Source organism: Pongo abelii, chromosome 2 (genome assembly GCF_028885655.2).
Source record: "Pongo abelii isolate AG06213 chromosome 2, NHGRI_mPonAbe1-v2.0_pri, whole genome shotgun sequence".
Lineage (NCBI taxonomy): Eukaryota > Metazoa > Chordata > Mammalia > Primates > Hominidae > Pongo > Pongo abelii.
In genome coordinates this window covers 115,611,168-115,628,381 of record NC_085928.1, presented here as the reverse complement: position 1 = coordinate 115,628,381, position 17,214 = coordinate 115,611,168, and the positions used below count along the sequence as shown (strand labels likewise).

Here is a 17,214-nt window from a genome sequence, read left to right as displayed (position 1 = left end):
TGGAGCATATGGAAGAGTACTTGATACAGAGAAAGCACTCAATAAATGTGATCCACTAATACTATTATTAGCTTTTGTGTCATACAGCTAGACACGTGAATCCCAATTTCACCACTTATCAGCTCTATGACCTGAAACAAATTGCTAATCCTCTGAGCTTCAGGTTTCCTTGTATACAGTGTGGGAGCTGTCATACAATGCTGCTTAATTCAGAACATTGTCTTGCATATTAAATGAGAGACTGTATGTGAACAATCCTCTTATGTTGCTTGACAATTAAGATGGATATTAGCCTAGTCTATTGGCTGCTGACCAGCTTTGAGAAGTCTTGAAAAGAAATAGAAAGTTGTAAGAAGAAAAAATCGAGGATACTGAAAGTTATTCTAGGTACATATTATACATAAACAGTGCTTATGGAGAGAAGTGAATGAATCCCATCATGGGAAAGGTTGTAGTGGTGAGCATATAAAGTGTAGTGTATGAGGAGTGGGACCTAGGAAAGGCTAAACTGCTTATAGACAAATGACAACTACTTACAAGTACTGTGAAGAGGCAATGATAACAAGAAAAACTATTCTAGACAGACATCCATATGAGGCACACAGGAAAAGCAGCCTCCATATGATCCCTGCCTTAACCACTATCCCAGCCTGTGTGGGACACAGAGATGGTAAACTTACAATCACAATGATGAAATCAAGGCAGCACCAGGCACTGGTGAAATACTTTCCAAATCCGAAGGCTACCCATTTTAGTACCATCTCCAGGATAAAAATATTTGTAAAAATAATGTCAGTACAATTTAGTAATTCTTGGATTTTGGGTTGGTTCTCAAGGTGAACATCTTCAAATATCTGAAATGAAAAAGCATAGCCATAGGCCAGGTTGAATATTTGCAAAGAACTCCTTGGTAACTTTACTTTTTGTTTTTCTTCCTTATATGAATAAAAACTGGTATCTGTCTTGGTAATGAGGTTTTGCTCAAAAGATATTAAGGCTAAACTCTTCCAATAGAATCCATTCCTTGAGTAAGTAAAAATGGAAGAAGGAAAATCCTCTTTCTTCTGTTGTCACAATAGTTCCTCAACTTCTTATTACTGGTCCCCTGAATATTAAAGCATCTTCCTAATGGATCACCACATTATTTCCTGGGCTTGCTCATCCTTTCAACTCCTGCCAAATATGTCTTGTCAACATTCCCAGGACAACCCAGTGGCATAGATCATCTCTCATCCTCCCAATTGCCTTGTGGATTAATTCAGTGTCTCTTTATTGCTTATAACATTAAGTCCAAGTGCCTTAGCCCATCCTCTAAATCCTGCCAACCCTGATGCCCCTCATCTACCCCTACAAACAGCCTTTATCCGTTTACCTTACCATTCCCTACAAATAGTGTCATTTTGTATGTGTGCCATGACATTAACAAAATTTGGAACACTCTGGGCTAAAGCTCCCAGTGTAAATTAGTTTGAATATTAAATATTGTTATTTGTAATTATGAAAAAGAGATCCCGGCTTTCAGAGAGACCCTTTTTAATGCTACATCCAAACACTTCCCTCACCCAAACTGTATGTGATTCTACAGGGTCTATATAACTAGCGTATAAGCTGTCCTTTTGGCCTTTACAGAGTTACAGAGAATGAAAGAAAAGAAGAGGGCCTGTTACTAAAGCTGCCCATGAAATTTACGCCAACATTGAAGGCAGGAAGGGAATCATCCTTGCTGTTGGGGACTAGGGTAAGCCCACAGCTCCAAAGTCCTGGGGTGAAAAAAAGAATGCAAAAGAGTAAAACAGTCTCATTTCCAACTGCCAAGTTGGTTTTTGGCTGAAGAAGGCCCTCTATCTCATCCTCTGCTCTTTCAGCTCTTCTTCAGCTCTAAGATTTCAGCTTAGCTGATATTTTCTATAGGAAACTGTCCTGTTCCAGCAGGATTGGGTTAGGTTCCCATCCTACATGCTCCCATGCCACCCACTGCTTCCCTGAGTAGGCCACTTAATTGCTCTATCTATCTTGATCTATACTTTCTGGTCTATAATCACTCCAGCTATCTTTCCTACTAGACTTCAGGCTCCTGGAGGTCAGGGACTTCGTTTGTTTGCCTCTTGAGGATAAACAAATCTGAATGGTATTGGGTGATCATTTCCTCCCTTATTTGGGAAGCTTACCAGTAAGCTGGTTCAGCAGATCTGAGTTAGCTCAATGGATGAGCAGGCTTATACCTGCAATTGAGCTTCAGAGGCTTCCACATTATATCTAGGCCATTTTCTGACACAGGAAGCTCTTATTATTACATAGTTGCCTAGACCAGAGTTTCTCAAACTCTAATGAACCCCAAATCACCTAGGGAACTTGTTACAATGGACTGCTTGTTACAACGTAATACTCTGCGTTTCTAACAAGCTTCCAGGTGATGCTGCTGCTGCTGATAGACACATATAGTGGCAAACGACTTGATGTCTCTTGTTATCATTCTCTACAAATATGTACAGAGAAACACGGGCTGGGTCCTTCTCCTGGCACCCTCTGCATTGTGTGTTCAGCTTTGCTCTGCCGAGCCTACACCTGCCTTTCTGAAGGCAGGTAAGAACTGGGGTTGTGTGCCCTCTGCTACATTTCTGATCATAAATTTTCTTTTTATGGCACCATGGGGCATTTTTGCTGTGGCCTTTTGGCACTGTCACTGTTTTCCCACTGCCTATATAAGTATCATTTGTGGAATAAATACAAGAAACCCTACTACTTGAATAAGAGTAGACAGCCAGTGAAAATGCAGTCACCAGAAAGTCTACAGGTAACCCTAGACCCAAGATTAACAATAAAAATTGATCAAGGGAATTCTCTGGGATGGTTTTAGAGAAATCTGCTTTTCTATTTGAAGAATAATTTACACTGTAGTAAGTAGACAAGCGGAGATGTATGTTGATCACAGTCCCCGGTGGGCTCTGGTATGTATTCATCTCTTTTCACCTAGAGATCACACAAGTGTAAAACACTAACCAGAAGCTATGGGGTGTAGGAGCAAGACATTTCCTTGTCTTTTTCCACTTGCTAGTGATTCGCTGTGAAATGTTCTGTCACTCTTAGCAGGGGAGAACCCAAGACTCCTGGGTTTAGTAATATGGAACCAAACTCTCATAACAAACTCATAACTGTTTGTTATGTCAAACAGTAAGAGAGTTTGGTTCCATATTATTTAGCTCCACATTACTGTATGATCATTTTAAGGGAAGATGCATGATAGAAAAAAGCAGAAAATAGAAAAGGAGAGGGAGAAATATGCAGGTGATTAGAGAAAAGATACTATCCCCCCTAGCAGGGAGGGGAAAGGGAGACAAGAAGGACCAGAAGGTGCGGAGAGAGAGCATAAAGGAGTGGATAGCTCTATGGCTATGGAAGCTGATGAGTTCAGAGTTATTTCTAAACCTCATTGGGACTCATACCACACTTTGACCATGCATATAAAGCAACATCTCCTTGTCCTTTCTTTCAAGGGATCATAAATGACAGAAAATACCAAGGCAACTTATTATATCCTAATCTGGTCCCTGTAACTCCCTCCCATAATATTTTACCTTTCAGAAAACAGCACTATGGCTTATGGTAACAGGGAGAGTAGAAGCATTGCTGTCTAGAGGAAGAACTATGTAGGGTACAGTGAAAATGTCTAGAAATCCCCCAAAAATGAGAGGTAGATGATCAAGGACCAGACTCTAGTGGCCACTTTAAAGTGCTGGTTTTAGTTACTATTCCACACAGATAAAGCATCTTTGCTTGGGGATATCCCAGTTGAGCACGACTTCAGAAGTTGTGCAAAACCCTGCCCACTGCGGGAACCAGCAGCACCAGAGACCACTTCTGTCTGGTCTCCCATATTCACAGTCCCATGAGAAGCCAAGTCAGAGTGCAGCTTCCCCAGCTGCCCTGATGCCCAATGTCTCCACAAGACCATGATGATTTACCAGTGCCCCACTGCTCAGCAGAATCACAAAGATAATAAAGCTCTCAAACCAGCTGTGTTTCACTATTTGGTAGCAGGTTTTCCGCAGGTTCCACCAAATGACCCAGGGAGGCTTTCTCTTGTCCACGCTACAGCATGGAAAGCAGCAACCAAAGCCTGAAAGGAATTAATGGTAGCACTATCATTAGTGTCTGTAATAAACTGCATTAAAATGCAACTCTTCACCCCTTTCTGTGTTCATGCCCCTTGCCATGTGACCTGCAGTTGCTCCCATTAAAGAAGTAGAGCATCTTTTTCTAACCTCTTAAATCTGGTCCCGGCCATGTGACTTGCTTTGGCCAATAGAGTGGAATGGAAGTCACATTGTGCCAGTTCTGAGCCCAGGTCTTGAAAAGCCTTGCATGCTTCCACTTGCTGTCTTGTGCCATCTCCATAAAAAAAGGCAAATTCAGGCTACCCCATTGGGTCTGGAAGGAGGATGATAGACATGTGGAGCAGAGCCATGTTGCCCTGTTGAGCCCAGGCTAGATAACACTTGCATGAATGAAGCCAACCAAGATCAGCTGAATCCTGCAGGCACATGTTTATTATTTTATGCCACTGAGGTTTTGTAGTTGTTTGTTATGCAGCAATTTTTTTGGTAATCATAAAGAGATCATGTCTGGAGGACTCCAGGGAATGAGGTAGGATGGCCACAGGCTTTGTGAACCTCTCAGGTCATACATGAAAGAATTTGATCAAATGTCAAGATGTTTACAAAGAGACGAGCATTTGTTCTGAACACACACAGGCCTTCAGTATAGACCACATTGCCCTTTCCACCTTTTCTCCTCCTCCCCTTGTACAAATTCTGCTGATCCTTACTTCATGATGATTATAACATTCTGCTCCTTTCCTCATCTCCTTAAACCACTATGGGCTCTCTTCACTCTGCCTCTTTTCTTCTTCCAAGAACATCAGTAGGTTCATCTTCCGAAAAGACTACACTTTTTTCTTGGCTTTTATCCCACTCCTCCCTTCTTTGATAAAACCACCTTTCTTTCTCATCTCCACTGTTGACATCATATGCACACCTCAAGGACCAGTGCAAACGTAAATCAGGAGAACTGCAATCTACTGGAAATCCTTAATCCAACTCCTGTCCAGCTTTGGAGCTGTTAAGCAACCTGGAATGTGAGTTTGAAACCTGTTACTTGTGTTCTTTCTGGACCCAATTTAGTCCTAAACTTATAGATAATTTTTTTGGATTCATTCATTACTTTGTTGTCACTTATTTATTTATCAACATTTGTTGAACCCATTTCTGGGCCGGCTTCTATTCTTACACTAGAGATACAATGCTGATAAAGTCACTGCCTTTGTTTTTAAGGACCTCATGGGGGAAACCAGTGCAAATAAGTTCACTACAATGAATATAAGAAATAGTAAAGGCCTATAGGAAAAAGCCACTACATCCACTCAAGGAATTAGGAAAGCCTGCATTTATTGATTGCTTATTTTTGTTCCAGATGCTCTTCTAAGTGATTTATATTCACTCATTTAATACTCACAACAACTCTTTGCTTTGGGTACTATTATTACCCTCATTTTAGAAATAAAGCACAGAGAGGTTAACTAAATTGAACAAGTCACACAGCTCATAAGTGGCAAGGCCAGAATTTGAGCTCAGGCAGTCTGGCTCCTAAGCTAAAGATCCTGACTACAATGTCTAAACTCTTTTCTTGGTCTTTCATCTCAAATACGCCCTGACATTGAATGCCCTGGGAACCATAGAAAGTGGCAGACATATTGGTCCAGTAGGCTTTCTAAGAGAGTTTTCTGGAGTGTTTACCTGGCATGTTGGGCTGTGTGAGAGGAGCCCAATTAAAGCAAGAATTTCCTGAAATCCCCTCTGCCTAGACCCGACAATCACCCCAAGAATCTACAGGTGCCCTCTCATTGCTTTTGTCTCCAATCGAAGTAGAAAGATGATATCTACTAAAACCACAGCGCTTCAAAGAAGAACAGAAACCCCTCCCAAAGATTCTGTGAACTGGATGCAGAAATACTGCCACTTACCTTTGGGCAAACATCTCTCTGGTTGCTTTTTGGGAACCATCTCAGGTAACCATCCAAAGCCATCCTGAAGATCAATGGTGCTACATTCTGATAGTATACTGGTAACATCAGACTTCTGCACATCAGAACAAAAGGAAGGGGGTGCCTTTTACTAAGACCTTCTTTCACCATGGTAGTACGGAGTTTCTCATTGTCTGATTTTTTAAGGATGAAATGAACTAGGCAAAGGTTTCTAGGATGAGAGGTGTCAAGAAACACCCCTCCTACTGGGTCCTTTTCTAAGTGCTATGACCAGCCTGACTTCAGAAGAGAACTCTCTAGCTCATCTCTACAGCTGAGGAATAGCAATGCATATGAAGATACAGTACCTCCACGTTTTCTCCCTACAGATCATAACCCTGATAGGCTGCCTAACTCCAATCATGTGATGAGAAGAAGGCTACTTTACTGAGACTATAATTTTCCACTGTCTAACCTCCTGGAATAATAGGCCTAGACCAGTGGTTCTTATTTCTTTGGCCCTCCAGGAGACATTTTGGCAATGTCTAAAGACATTTTTCATTATCTTAACTGGCGGATGCTACTGGCATCAAATGCATAGAGGCCAAGGATATGGATAAACATCTTATAATTCACAGAAAAGCTCACCACGACAAATAATTGTCCTGCTTCAAATGTCATACTAGTAAAGTTGAGAAATCTGGCCTAGACTTTTGCTCAAAACTCGATTCTTGCAATTTTCTCTGCATTAATTGTGCCATTTTTCCATAATAACTATCCTGGAGAAGGTGTGTGGATGAGCCACAAGTTCCTCTGACAGCATCCTAGGAAAATTACCTTTTGGGGATCCTGTATGGTCAGATGAAGCTCATCTTCAGAGAACATGTCAATTTCCATACTTTGAACTCTCTGGCTGGTGGGCTTCTTGTTCTCCTGATGGAGCTCATAGGCCTAACACAGAGAGCCCAGAACAGAATTAATATTCCTCCTGGACATGTCACTTAAGATGAAAGAAGTTTGAATGCTATTTGGTTTTCTCTTTGTCATGAGAATAAGCCTTTGACATTATTACTCTTTTTTCTCTTTAGAAACCACTCCTGGAAAAACTCAACATAATATAATTCTGGGAAAACTACTAGAGGAAACAGATACTGAACTTGTTGCAAAGATACATAATCAAAACAGTATGGTTCTGGTACAAAATTCTGCAAGTAATTCAGAAATAAAACTTACATGGGGATTTAATATAATTTATATGGGGATTTAATATATTTTAAATGTGCTCTTTCAATTCAATGGCTAAATAATAAATTATTTAATAAACGGTACACAATGCCATAATATAGTAAAAATAAAACATACAATCTTATGATATTCTGATATAAAAATAAATGGGTAAACATTTTAAAAGAAAAATTTGAAAAATAACTTGCTATCATGTGGGGTACAGAGAGTTTCCTTAGCAAAACAGGAAACTAAAAGACATAAAGAAAAATAATAAAATATATCACTACATAAAACTGAAAACTAAATTTGTTCTGATGACCTACAGGAATATCTAATAAGGATGTGTACAGTCATGTAACCAAGCAGCTTGGCAGCTGAGCCTCAAACTGTGTTTTAAACATTTTTTTCGTCTTTTCCTCTTCCTCTTTCCCCTCCAAGTCTCAAGATACAACTTTGAGACAAACTGCATATGTGTTACCTCTTATCTTGAAATACAGGCTTGGAATGTGCTGTGAGCCTCCACTGCCTTTCCTTTCCCATACTATATTCCCATACCTTATGCACATTTATTTACCTAAATGCTTTTTAAGTACACATCATGTTCTTTTATGTGGTGTTATGTTTTCTTAGAAGCTTCAAGAGTCAGATCCTGATAGGGACCAGGTACCTCTAGAATTCTTTCCCCAACAAGACTACTTCAAGAACAGAACCTACCTCAGGCTGTAGAGTGACTACAAGATTGACTGCAACTAATTTATAACCTGGCAGGATCCATGATGGCACCAGTCCCTTCACCACACGGGACAATAATTCAAGAGGGGCCACTGGAACAAGTCACACCACCTGGCATCTCCTAGCCCCTCTTGCCTATTCTGCATCTCAAACCCCTTCTTTAAAAACCCCCATATTCCGGGACTGTTGTGGGGTGGGGGGAGGGGGAAGGATAGCATTAGGAGATATACCTAATGCTAAATGACGAGTTAATGGGTGCAGCACACCAACATGGCACATGTATACATATGTAACAAATCTCCACGTTGTGCACATGTACCCTAAAACTTAAAGTATGATAATGATAAAAAAACACCCCCGCATTCCTTCCACAAATCGAAGAGTAGAATGGGTCTCTGCTCTTCCCCTTGCTGGCACAGATAATAAGAGAATATTGCTCTTTCTTATCATAATTTGTTATTATTTTGAATTCTTTTCATAAGCAGCTAGCAGCCGGACGGACCCTTTTGCCTGTTACAGTCATATCTTGGGTGAATGTTTTATCCTAACATCTATGTGAAGACTCTTGCAACTCTGACATTATAAGGTCGTGATTCAGGAACATTTCTCCACACATGTAATAGCATATGTAAAAATACACACACATACAAATATAGCCACAAATATGCCTCACAAACATACGCATACAAAAAGGGGTAACCTGTTTGTGGACTAGACACAGAAAAGAAATACAAAGTAGTAAGAATTTAAATAAGATAGCAGGTAATGATGTCTAAAAGTACCCTAGATGAGGAAGGGAACCAGAGCTATATTTAAGGCTTGAAACTGTGGGCTGAGGTAAAGTTTTTGCACTTAAGAGAGAAAGCCAAAAAAAACAAATGCTGTAGCAAATGCTTATGATTACAATTGTACAAAGCTGCATACGTAGGGAGACAGGAAGAAGTACAACCTCAGAAATAGGACCTGGGCAAAGGTACTCACTGGTTCAGTGACTGGATCTCCAATATGACTTGTATCATTATTAGAAAACAACCCAAAGTTGGCAATAGAAGACATGGATGTGAAACGGTTGCCACAGAAGGATTTATTACAGACAATCATAGAACTTAGACTGCAAAGAGAATGATAGATCCTCCCACTAAAGATGAGCTTTTAAGCTAACATTCCAAAATATATGAGGAAACAAACATGAAATCAGTAGACTTCCTAAAATTAACAACTAGGAGGTGAATTCACTTGAGAAAAAGATGAAAGTAACATAATAATCTGAAAATGTCTTTAAATTAATACATTTAGAATTTAATAAAGAAGTCACATAGAGTTTCACTTCCTGGATGATAGCATGATAATCTCTGTGGACGTTCTCCCTAGGGAACTAAGCATAAGTGGTGAAAACTGTTTTAAAAATAATTTAAAGTCTCTGGAAATTATTCTGAGAGTGCACAGCAAATGAAGAAACATTTGTTCAAGAAAATCTACTAAAATTCAATAAGAACAGTAGACATTGATGACACTTAACACATGATCTGACCTCTCCCCCTGGCCCTTCCAGCCAAGTTTTATGGAGGCTCCACTCTAGACTGAGGTGGCCAAGAAGATAGGGCTCCCTCTGCCCTAGCTCTCAATCAAGGGATGTGGTGATGGGTGCACCAAAATCTCACAAATCACTGCTAAAGAACTTATCCATGTAACCAAAAACCACTTATTCCCCAAAAACTACTGAAATTAAATTTTTTAAATGAAATTGAAAAAAAGATATTGAGCCTTTTGAATGGAAAGGCACATCAATGATATCTGCATAAAGGGAAAATCTTTTTAAATGCTTACATTTAAAAAAATACAGCCTACATGTTAAATTACCTATTGCAGGCCAGGCACGGTGGCTTATGCCTGTAATTCCTGCACTTTGGGAGGCCGAGGTGGGCGGATCACCTGAGGTCCGGAGTTCAAGACCAGGCTGGCCAATATGGTGAAACCCCATCTCTACTACAAATAACAAAATTAGCCAGGCGTGGTGGCGCACACCTGTAATCCCAGCTATTTGGGAGGCTGAGGCAAGAGAATTGCTTGAACTCGGCAAGCAGAGGTTGCAGCGAGATGAGATTGTGCCATTGCACTCCAGCCTGGGTGGCAAGGGCAAAACTCTGCCTCAAAAAAAAAAAAAAATTACTTATTGCATACTTATTTTATTTTAGTGCAAGTCCTGTCACATGGTGGTCATTCAATGCATCTGAAATAAAGTAATGCTGGCCGGGCGCGGTGGCTCACGCCTGTAATCCCAACACTTTGGGAGGCCGAGGCGAGCAGATCGCGAGGTCAAGAGATCGAGACCATCCTGGCTAACATGGTGAAACCCCATCTTTACTAAAAATACAAAAAAATTAGCTGGGTGTGGTGGCAGGCGCCTGTAGTCGCAGCTACTCGGGAGGCTGAGGCAGGAGAATGGCGGCAACCCGGGAGGCGGAGCTTGCAGTGAGCCGAGATCGCGCCACTGCACTCCAGCCTGGGCGACAGAGCAAGACTCCATTCCCCCCCAAAAAAATAAAATAAAATAAAATAAAGAAATAAAGAAATGCTGTTTAGTATCACCAAAAATAATCCCATTTTCCAATACATAAATGATTACACCACTATGAAATGCCTACCAATAAAAATGCATGAGTTACCAGAAAAAAAAAAAAAAAAAAAAAAAAGCAGCAGCAGCTGCAGGCCACCAGCATTTCTTATCTCTTCCAACTCTGAGTTAAGGCCTCTAAATTTCTAGTGAGTGTGGCCAAAAAGTTGCCTCCCTTTTTCCATCTAGCCCTCCACTCATAGGGCAGAGACTTTATCCCAGAAGCGGCAGCCCAAGAATACTAGAATCACCCTCATTCCAGCTTACTTGTAGGGCAAAAGCTCTGAGGGTGGGGAGGGTTAAGGAAGAAGGAAACTGACAAGTTGAGAGGCTACTGCCCCTGCCCAAGTGCCTGGAATTGTGCTTAAGAGAGTTTTCCCAGAGTGGGAGGTAATTCATAAGAAAAAAGAGCTCTGAAGCTCTCCATAGAACTGACTTTATTTGAAACAAAGTGGTGTGGGGAAGTAAAAGTCTAAGAGTGCTCTTGAAAACAATGGATATTGGATATTTTGATCATAAGCAAATAAGAAGAGACTGGTAGCTCTCCTTCATTAAAGGCAACAAACTAAAACATAGGTCAGCAAATTTACCACAAATAACTACGGAAAGTGATGGCTAAGGAGAGTCCCCCTGGGGTCAAAACAAATCTCAAAGACTGCGCTTAAAAGCTATCACTTCCTGAATTTAATTGAATCAGACAGTTGAGCAATGTATGCCCCATGGCATTGTCAAGGAAAATAGAGCAATTATCTAGCAATTAGTTGAGCCTAAAATCGAAGTGTAATACCAAAAGAGGCAGACAGCTTAACAGAGAGATCGCAGAAGGAGACAAAGATAGCCTTGCTGAAACAACAGTCATCCTAGACTGACTGTGTGCACATCCAAGGATGTACTCTCCTAGGAGTGACACCAAAGCTTTCACATTGTATGTGAATGGAGGGGGATGGGTTGGAGAGGGAGCAGATTCCACTAAAATAGTCTAGCCAGATTACCATTTAATAAAGAAGCTTCAGAGAGGAGAAAAGTGGATCAGTTATAGAGTTTCCACAATATGTTACTTAAAATGTCCAATTCAAAACAAAACAAAAAGAAATTATGAAACGTGCAAAAAACAAGAAAGCGTGACTCACACAGGGGAAAACAGTCAGTAACAGAAACTGCACATGAAAGGGTCAAGATGTCAGAGCTAATAGAAAAAGAATGCAAAGAAGCCATTATAAATGTATTTAAAGAATTAAAAGGTACAATGCTTAAGGAAATAAAAGATACTATGACAATGTACAATCAAATACAAAATATCAATAGAAATTATATTTTAAAAAGAACCAAATAGAAACTTTGGAGTTGAAAATTATCATAACTGAAATGAAAAAGTCACTAGAGAGACCAACAGTACATTTGAAGAAAGAACCAGTGAATTTAAAGATGAATCAACAGAGACCATGCAATCTAAAGAGCACAGAGAAAACAAAAGAAAGAAAAATAAAAAGAGCCTCAGAGAAATGTGGTGCACCATTAAGCACACCAACCAGAAAGGAAAGAGAGAGAAAGGAACAGAAAAAATTCCTAAATAAGTAATGGCTGAAGACTCCTCAAAATTGATAAAAAACATTAATCTACACGTCTTAGTCCAGTTTATGCTGCTATAATAGAATTCCTGAAATTAGTAATTTATAAAGAACAGATATGTATTTCCTACAGTTCTGGAGGCTGGGAAGACCAAGATCAACAGGCCAGTATCTTGTGAAGGACTTCTTGCTGCATCATAACATGGCAGAAGGCATCACACAGCAAGAAAGAGAAAGGAGGGAAGGCAGCAAACTCATTCTTTTATTAGGAACCCACTTCCACAGTAACTAAACTACTCCCACAATAACAGCATTAATCCATTCATGAGACCAGAGCCCTCGTAATCTAATCACCTATTAAAAGTCTTACCTCTCAACATTGTTACTTTGGGAATTAATTCTCCAACATATAAACTTTAGAGGACACATTCAAATCCTAGCACTCCACATCTAAGAAGCTCAATGAAACCCCAAGTAGAAAAAACACAAAGAGATCCACACCTAGACATATCATAGTAAAAGTGCTGAAAGACAAAGAAAAGAGAAAATCTTGAAAGTAGCAAGAGAAAAGTGGTTCATCATGTACAAGGTGACATTGATAAAATTAACACTGACCTTGCATTAGAAATAATGGAGACCAAAAGGCAGTGATATGGTATATTCAAAGTGCTGAAAGAAAAAACAACAGTGAACCAAGATTTTTATATCTAGTGAGGCTATCTTTCAAAAATGAAGATGAAATAATCACATTTCCAGATAAACACAGAGAGTTCTTTGGTAGTTGGCCTACCTTATAAAGAATACTAAAGGACATCCTCCAGGCTAAAAACAAGTGACCCTAAATGGTAATACAACACCCCTCAACACACACACACACACACAAGTATGGTAAAAAATATATATTTCTTTTCCTTTCTTCTTTTAGCTGATTTCAAAAGCAATTGTGTAAAACAATATGTTTAAAATTGTGTTGCTGGGTATGTAACATATAGAAATAAAATATATTTGCTAATAAGAGCACAAAGGATATGGGTGGGAGCAAAGTTGCATTGGAGTAAGAAAATCACACCTGCAGGTAATTCACATTCACAGGAACAAATGAAGACAGCCAAGAGTAACTAAGAAGATTATTAAAATAAATCTTATAAATATACACTTATTTTCTTTCATTTTCTCAGCTCCTTTAGTAGACATCTAGTTATATTAAGCAATAATAAAAAAATGTTTTTTGGGTTTTAACATATATGAATATAATATGTAGAATTAAAAACAATACAAAAAGAGGAGAGAGGAAATAGCTATATATGAGTAATATTTCTATAGCTCACTGGAATTAATATAAATCTGAGATTCTGATGAGTTAGATGTATATGTCAAATTTTAGAGTACCCAAATAAGGAAATAATTCAAAAAGATTTTGAAAAAACTAAAGTTATTAAAATGTTATACTAGAAAGTATTTACTTAATGCAAATGAAGCAGTAGAGAAATAATAAAGGAAAAAATATGAAAGACATATAGAAGACAAAGAGGAAAATATAAGAAGCAAATAAACTGAATTAACAATAGCATTAAATATGAATGGGTTAACCAATCCAATCAGAAGGCAGAGATTGCCAGAATAGATAAGAAAACAAGATCCAATTACACACTGTCTGCAGAGGACACATTTTAGGTTCAAAGATATAAATAGATTGAAAATAAAAGGATGGAAAAAGACATGTTATGCAAACAGCAACCATAAAAGAAGCTGGGATGACTCTATTAACATCAGACAAAATAGATTTAAAAACAAAAAACTTACTAGAGATAAAGAGGGACATTTTATAATGATAAAAGAGCCAAAATATTGGGAAGACATAGCATTTATAAACATATACACACCTAACAGAAGAGCCCAAATATTGATGTAACTGTTGGAAGAAACAGACAATTCAACAATAAACATTGGAGATCTCAATACCTCATTTTCAGAAATGAATGAATAACAACTAGATAGAAGATCAACAGGGAAATGGAAGATTTGAACAAAACTATAAGCCAGTTAAATCTAGCAGACATCTATAGAACACTTAATTCCAAATGGCAGAATACACATTCTTCTCAGGTACACATGGAACATTTCTAGGATAGACAATACACTATGCCACAAAACAAGCCTCAAACATTTAAAAGGGCTGAAATTGTACACAGTATGTTCTCTGATCACAATGGAGTGAAATTAGAAATTAATAACTAATAGAAATTTGAGATATTTATAAATATTAAACAACACATTTTTAAATAAGCAGTGGGTCAAAGAAGAAATCATAAGAAGAATTAGAAAATAAGATAAAATAAAATATAATTAAATATATAGAAAATAAAAATGAAAACAAAATGTATTTGATACAGCTAAACACTGGTTAGAGAGAAATTTATAGCTATCAAATATGAGTCAGCAAACAGGCCCTCCTCAGACATCAAATCTGTCACTGCCTTGATCTGAAACTTCCCAGGCTTCAGAGCTGCGAGAAATAAATTTCTGTTGTTTAGAAGTTACCCAGTCTATGATATTTTGTTATAGCAGCCTGAACAGACTAATACAATATCCATTACCCTCACACTCCCTGACAGCCCTCAACTCCCACCACTCCTCACTCACAAGATTGGTCTCTGCAGAAACTGAGTTTGTTCCCAGCATTGCCTTTTTTTTCTAAAACAAACAAACCAACAAACAAACAAAACATGCTATTCAGTTTGTTTCCCAATCCCCTTTTCCTCACTTTTCAGCCGGTCCAAATTCTACACTTCTTGTAGAGTTCAACCAAAGGAATTCCCCCTGTCATCCCAGCCCGCTCTGATTTTGCTCCGCTCTGAACTCTTCTGACACCTCCTATCTGTGCCACACCTGCAGGACCACAATAAAGAACCTGTCCTGAGATGTGCACATGGGTATCAAAGGGCAGCCACATTTTATACCCTTACTATCCTTGCATAGTGCCTAGAAAAGGGCAGGCTACCAGTGCCCTGTGGTAACTGCAGCTTTGTATGACCTTTAAGTCTATGTGTGAACCTTCATACCTGTTGTTCAGCCTCAGGTTGTGTGATGCGCTGTGCATTATCTTCACCAGAAAATTCAACATCATCTTCCTCTTCTGCAAGTGGTGCCAACCAAGTCCAATCATGCCTGACGCCCAGGGTCTTTGGTACAGAGGTTAGTATACCAAGCTCCTCCTGGCTCTCTGAGCCCCTTTTCATCTCCGTGACCAGGGGAATGATGTCTTTGCTTTGTACAGCACAGCCTCCTGTCACCTCTTTTTGCTGTGGTAAGTTTTGCTTCCTGTACCACTTGTGACAGAAATGCTCAAGAGTGTGTCTCACAAAACAAAAAGCCTGGCAGAATCGATCCAGTGCTAACTGGACCTTAGTTTTCCTGGCCTCTCCTTCTAAGTTTCCATTTCTTTCCTCATTGCTAAAGGAATTGAGCAGTAAGGCAATGAAGAGGTTGAGCACCTGGGAATAGGGTGGGTAGCAAGAAGAAAGGAAAGTTTAGCAAAGGAAAAGATATAGTGGGTTTCCAGGACAACTTTTCCCCAAGACTAAAAACAGAATCAGATGAGAGTTTTATGTCCCACTGTCTCCTAAGAAAGTTCATCTATCCAATAAATAAAAGATTGAGAAAGAAATAGAAACAGTAAGACAGAATAAAAATTGAAATTAAAGGGTGCAAATAGCCAAGTCCACTTTCCCTACATATAAAGAACATGGATGAGTAGACACTCACCAGGGTAACACAGAATGGGATAACCATATGGCAAAATTAAGAGTGCATTTCTTGAGGAACAGCTGGATAGTGAGCTTTGATTTTTGCTGGAATTTCCCACAAGGATATGAATCTGGTATTCAAGCCCAATGTACAGTCTTTTCTTATTTGCATATTTGTGAGATGATGTACTTTACAGTTTCTTTAGGCCCTGTTGCCCTAACCTTAGTAACGTATTGGGGCCAAGCCAAGGGCATTGGACCAAATATGCAACTCTTCCATTGAACCACATATCACTTCAAATTCACATAATCCCAATAGCTTCCTACCTGGGTTCTTTGCTCATAATTACACACTCTCTAATTCATCGTCTTTACCTCCTCAAATTCCTTTGTTTGTGGCTCTCTTCAGCTCGACAATAGCCTTTGGAGAGAAGTGCCTGGTGGGTGTGAATGGGTCTAGTCACAGTTCCTCAGCTGCACTGTGAGAATTCCCACCTCTGGATCTTTGCTTAAGCTCTCCTCTATCTGTCTAAGTCCTCCTTACCGTATAAGTGGTCTTCTCAAGTTCTGTAATCTTCCACAAATCCTTTCTCAGTGCTCTCCTCCCACTCCCACTGGTGATGCCCTGTTCTTCTGAGCTTTTGTATGTATCAGTTACTGTCTAGGTACACCATTTATTAGGTACTTAGGATAAAGCTATCATGTGTAGAGAGTTAATTATATTGCACTATAGCCCCAACTTGATCCTGAAGATCTTGTGCAGTAAGGCAATGAAGTGCACTTAATTAGCCTCCTCATAAATATCTATGCTTCCAGCTGCAAGTAACAGACTCAAGCCAGCTTATACAACAAAAAACTGTAGCATAACAAGAAGTTCGAAAATAGAACAGCAGGCCAATTATGACATGAATACAGGTTTGTTCTCTCTTCATTCTACCTGCCTCAGTGTTGGCTTTGTTTTAGGCTGGCTCTTCTCATGGTTGCATAATGTTTGCAGGTTTGGTCTAAACCCCTCTGGCTAGGCACCAATACCTCATTGAAGTTAGGGGAACAGGGACCTAAAGAAACTGCACAAAGTACACCATCTCTCAATTCGTTCAAACAGGAGAGGACTGCACAGCAGTCCTGGATGTCAGATCCATATTCCTGTGGGCAATTCCACCACAGCTCCAAGCTCATGATCTGGCTTTTCCAGGGGTCACAGTCATAAAAAAGCCCAGAGGAAGTAAAACGATCATTTTTTAAAAACACGTATTTCTTAAGAACAAAAGATTGTTCCCAAATTTCTCCAGTGGACATCCCTTTACA

The 17,214-nt window shown here is 39.3% G+C and overlaps 1 protein-coding gene across 3 annotated transcripts in view; it reads right to left on the bottom strand.

The window, feature by feature from the left end:
* The window catches only part of SCN11A (sodium voltage-gated channel alpha subunit 11), a 199,528-nt gene that overhangs the window by 32,812 nt on the left and 149,502 nt on the right, over positions 1 to 17,214 (bottom strand). For all 3 annotated transcript variants that reach the window (XM_024244941.3, XM_024244942.3, XM_024244939.3), the window contains 5 exons: positions 15,223 to 15,654; positions 6,857 to 6,970; positions 6,020 to 6,134; positions 3,963 to 4,117; positions 681 to 854 (listed from right to left, as the gene is read on the bottom strand). In XM_024244941.3, coding sequence (XP_024100709.3) covers positions 681 to 854; positions 3,963 to 4,117; positions 6,020 to 6,134; positions 6,857 to 6,970; positions 15,223 to 15,654 — 990 coding nt within the window. The remainder of the gene's footprint in view (positions 1 to 680; positions 855 to 3,962; positions 4,118 to 6,019; positions 6,135 to 6,856; positions 6,971 to 15,222; positions 15,655 to 17,214) is intronic.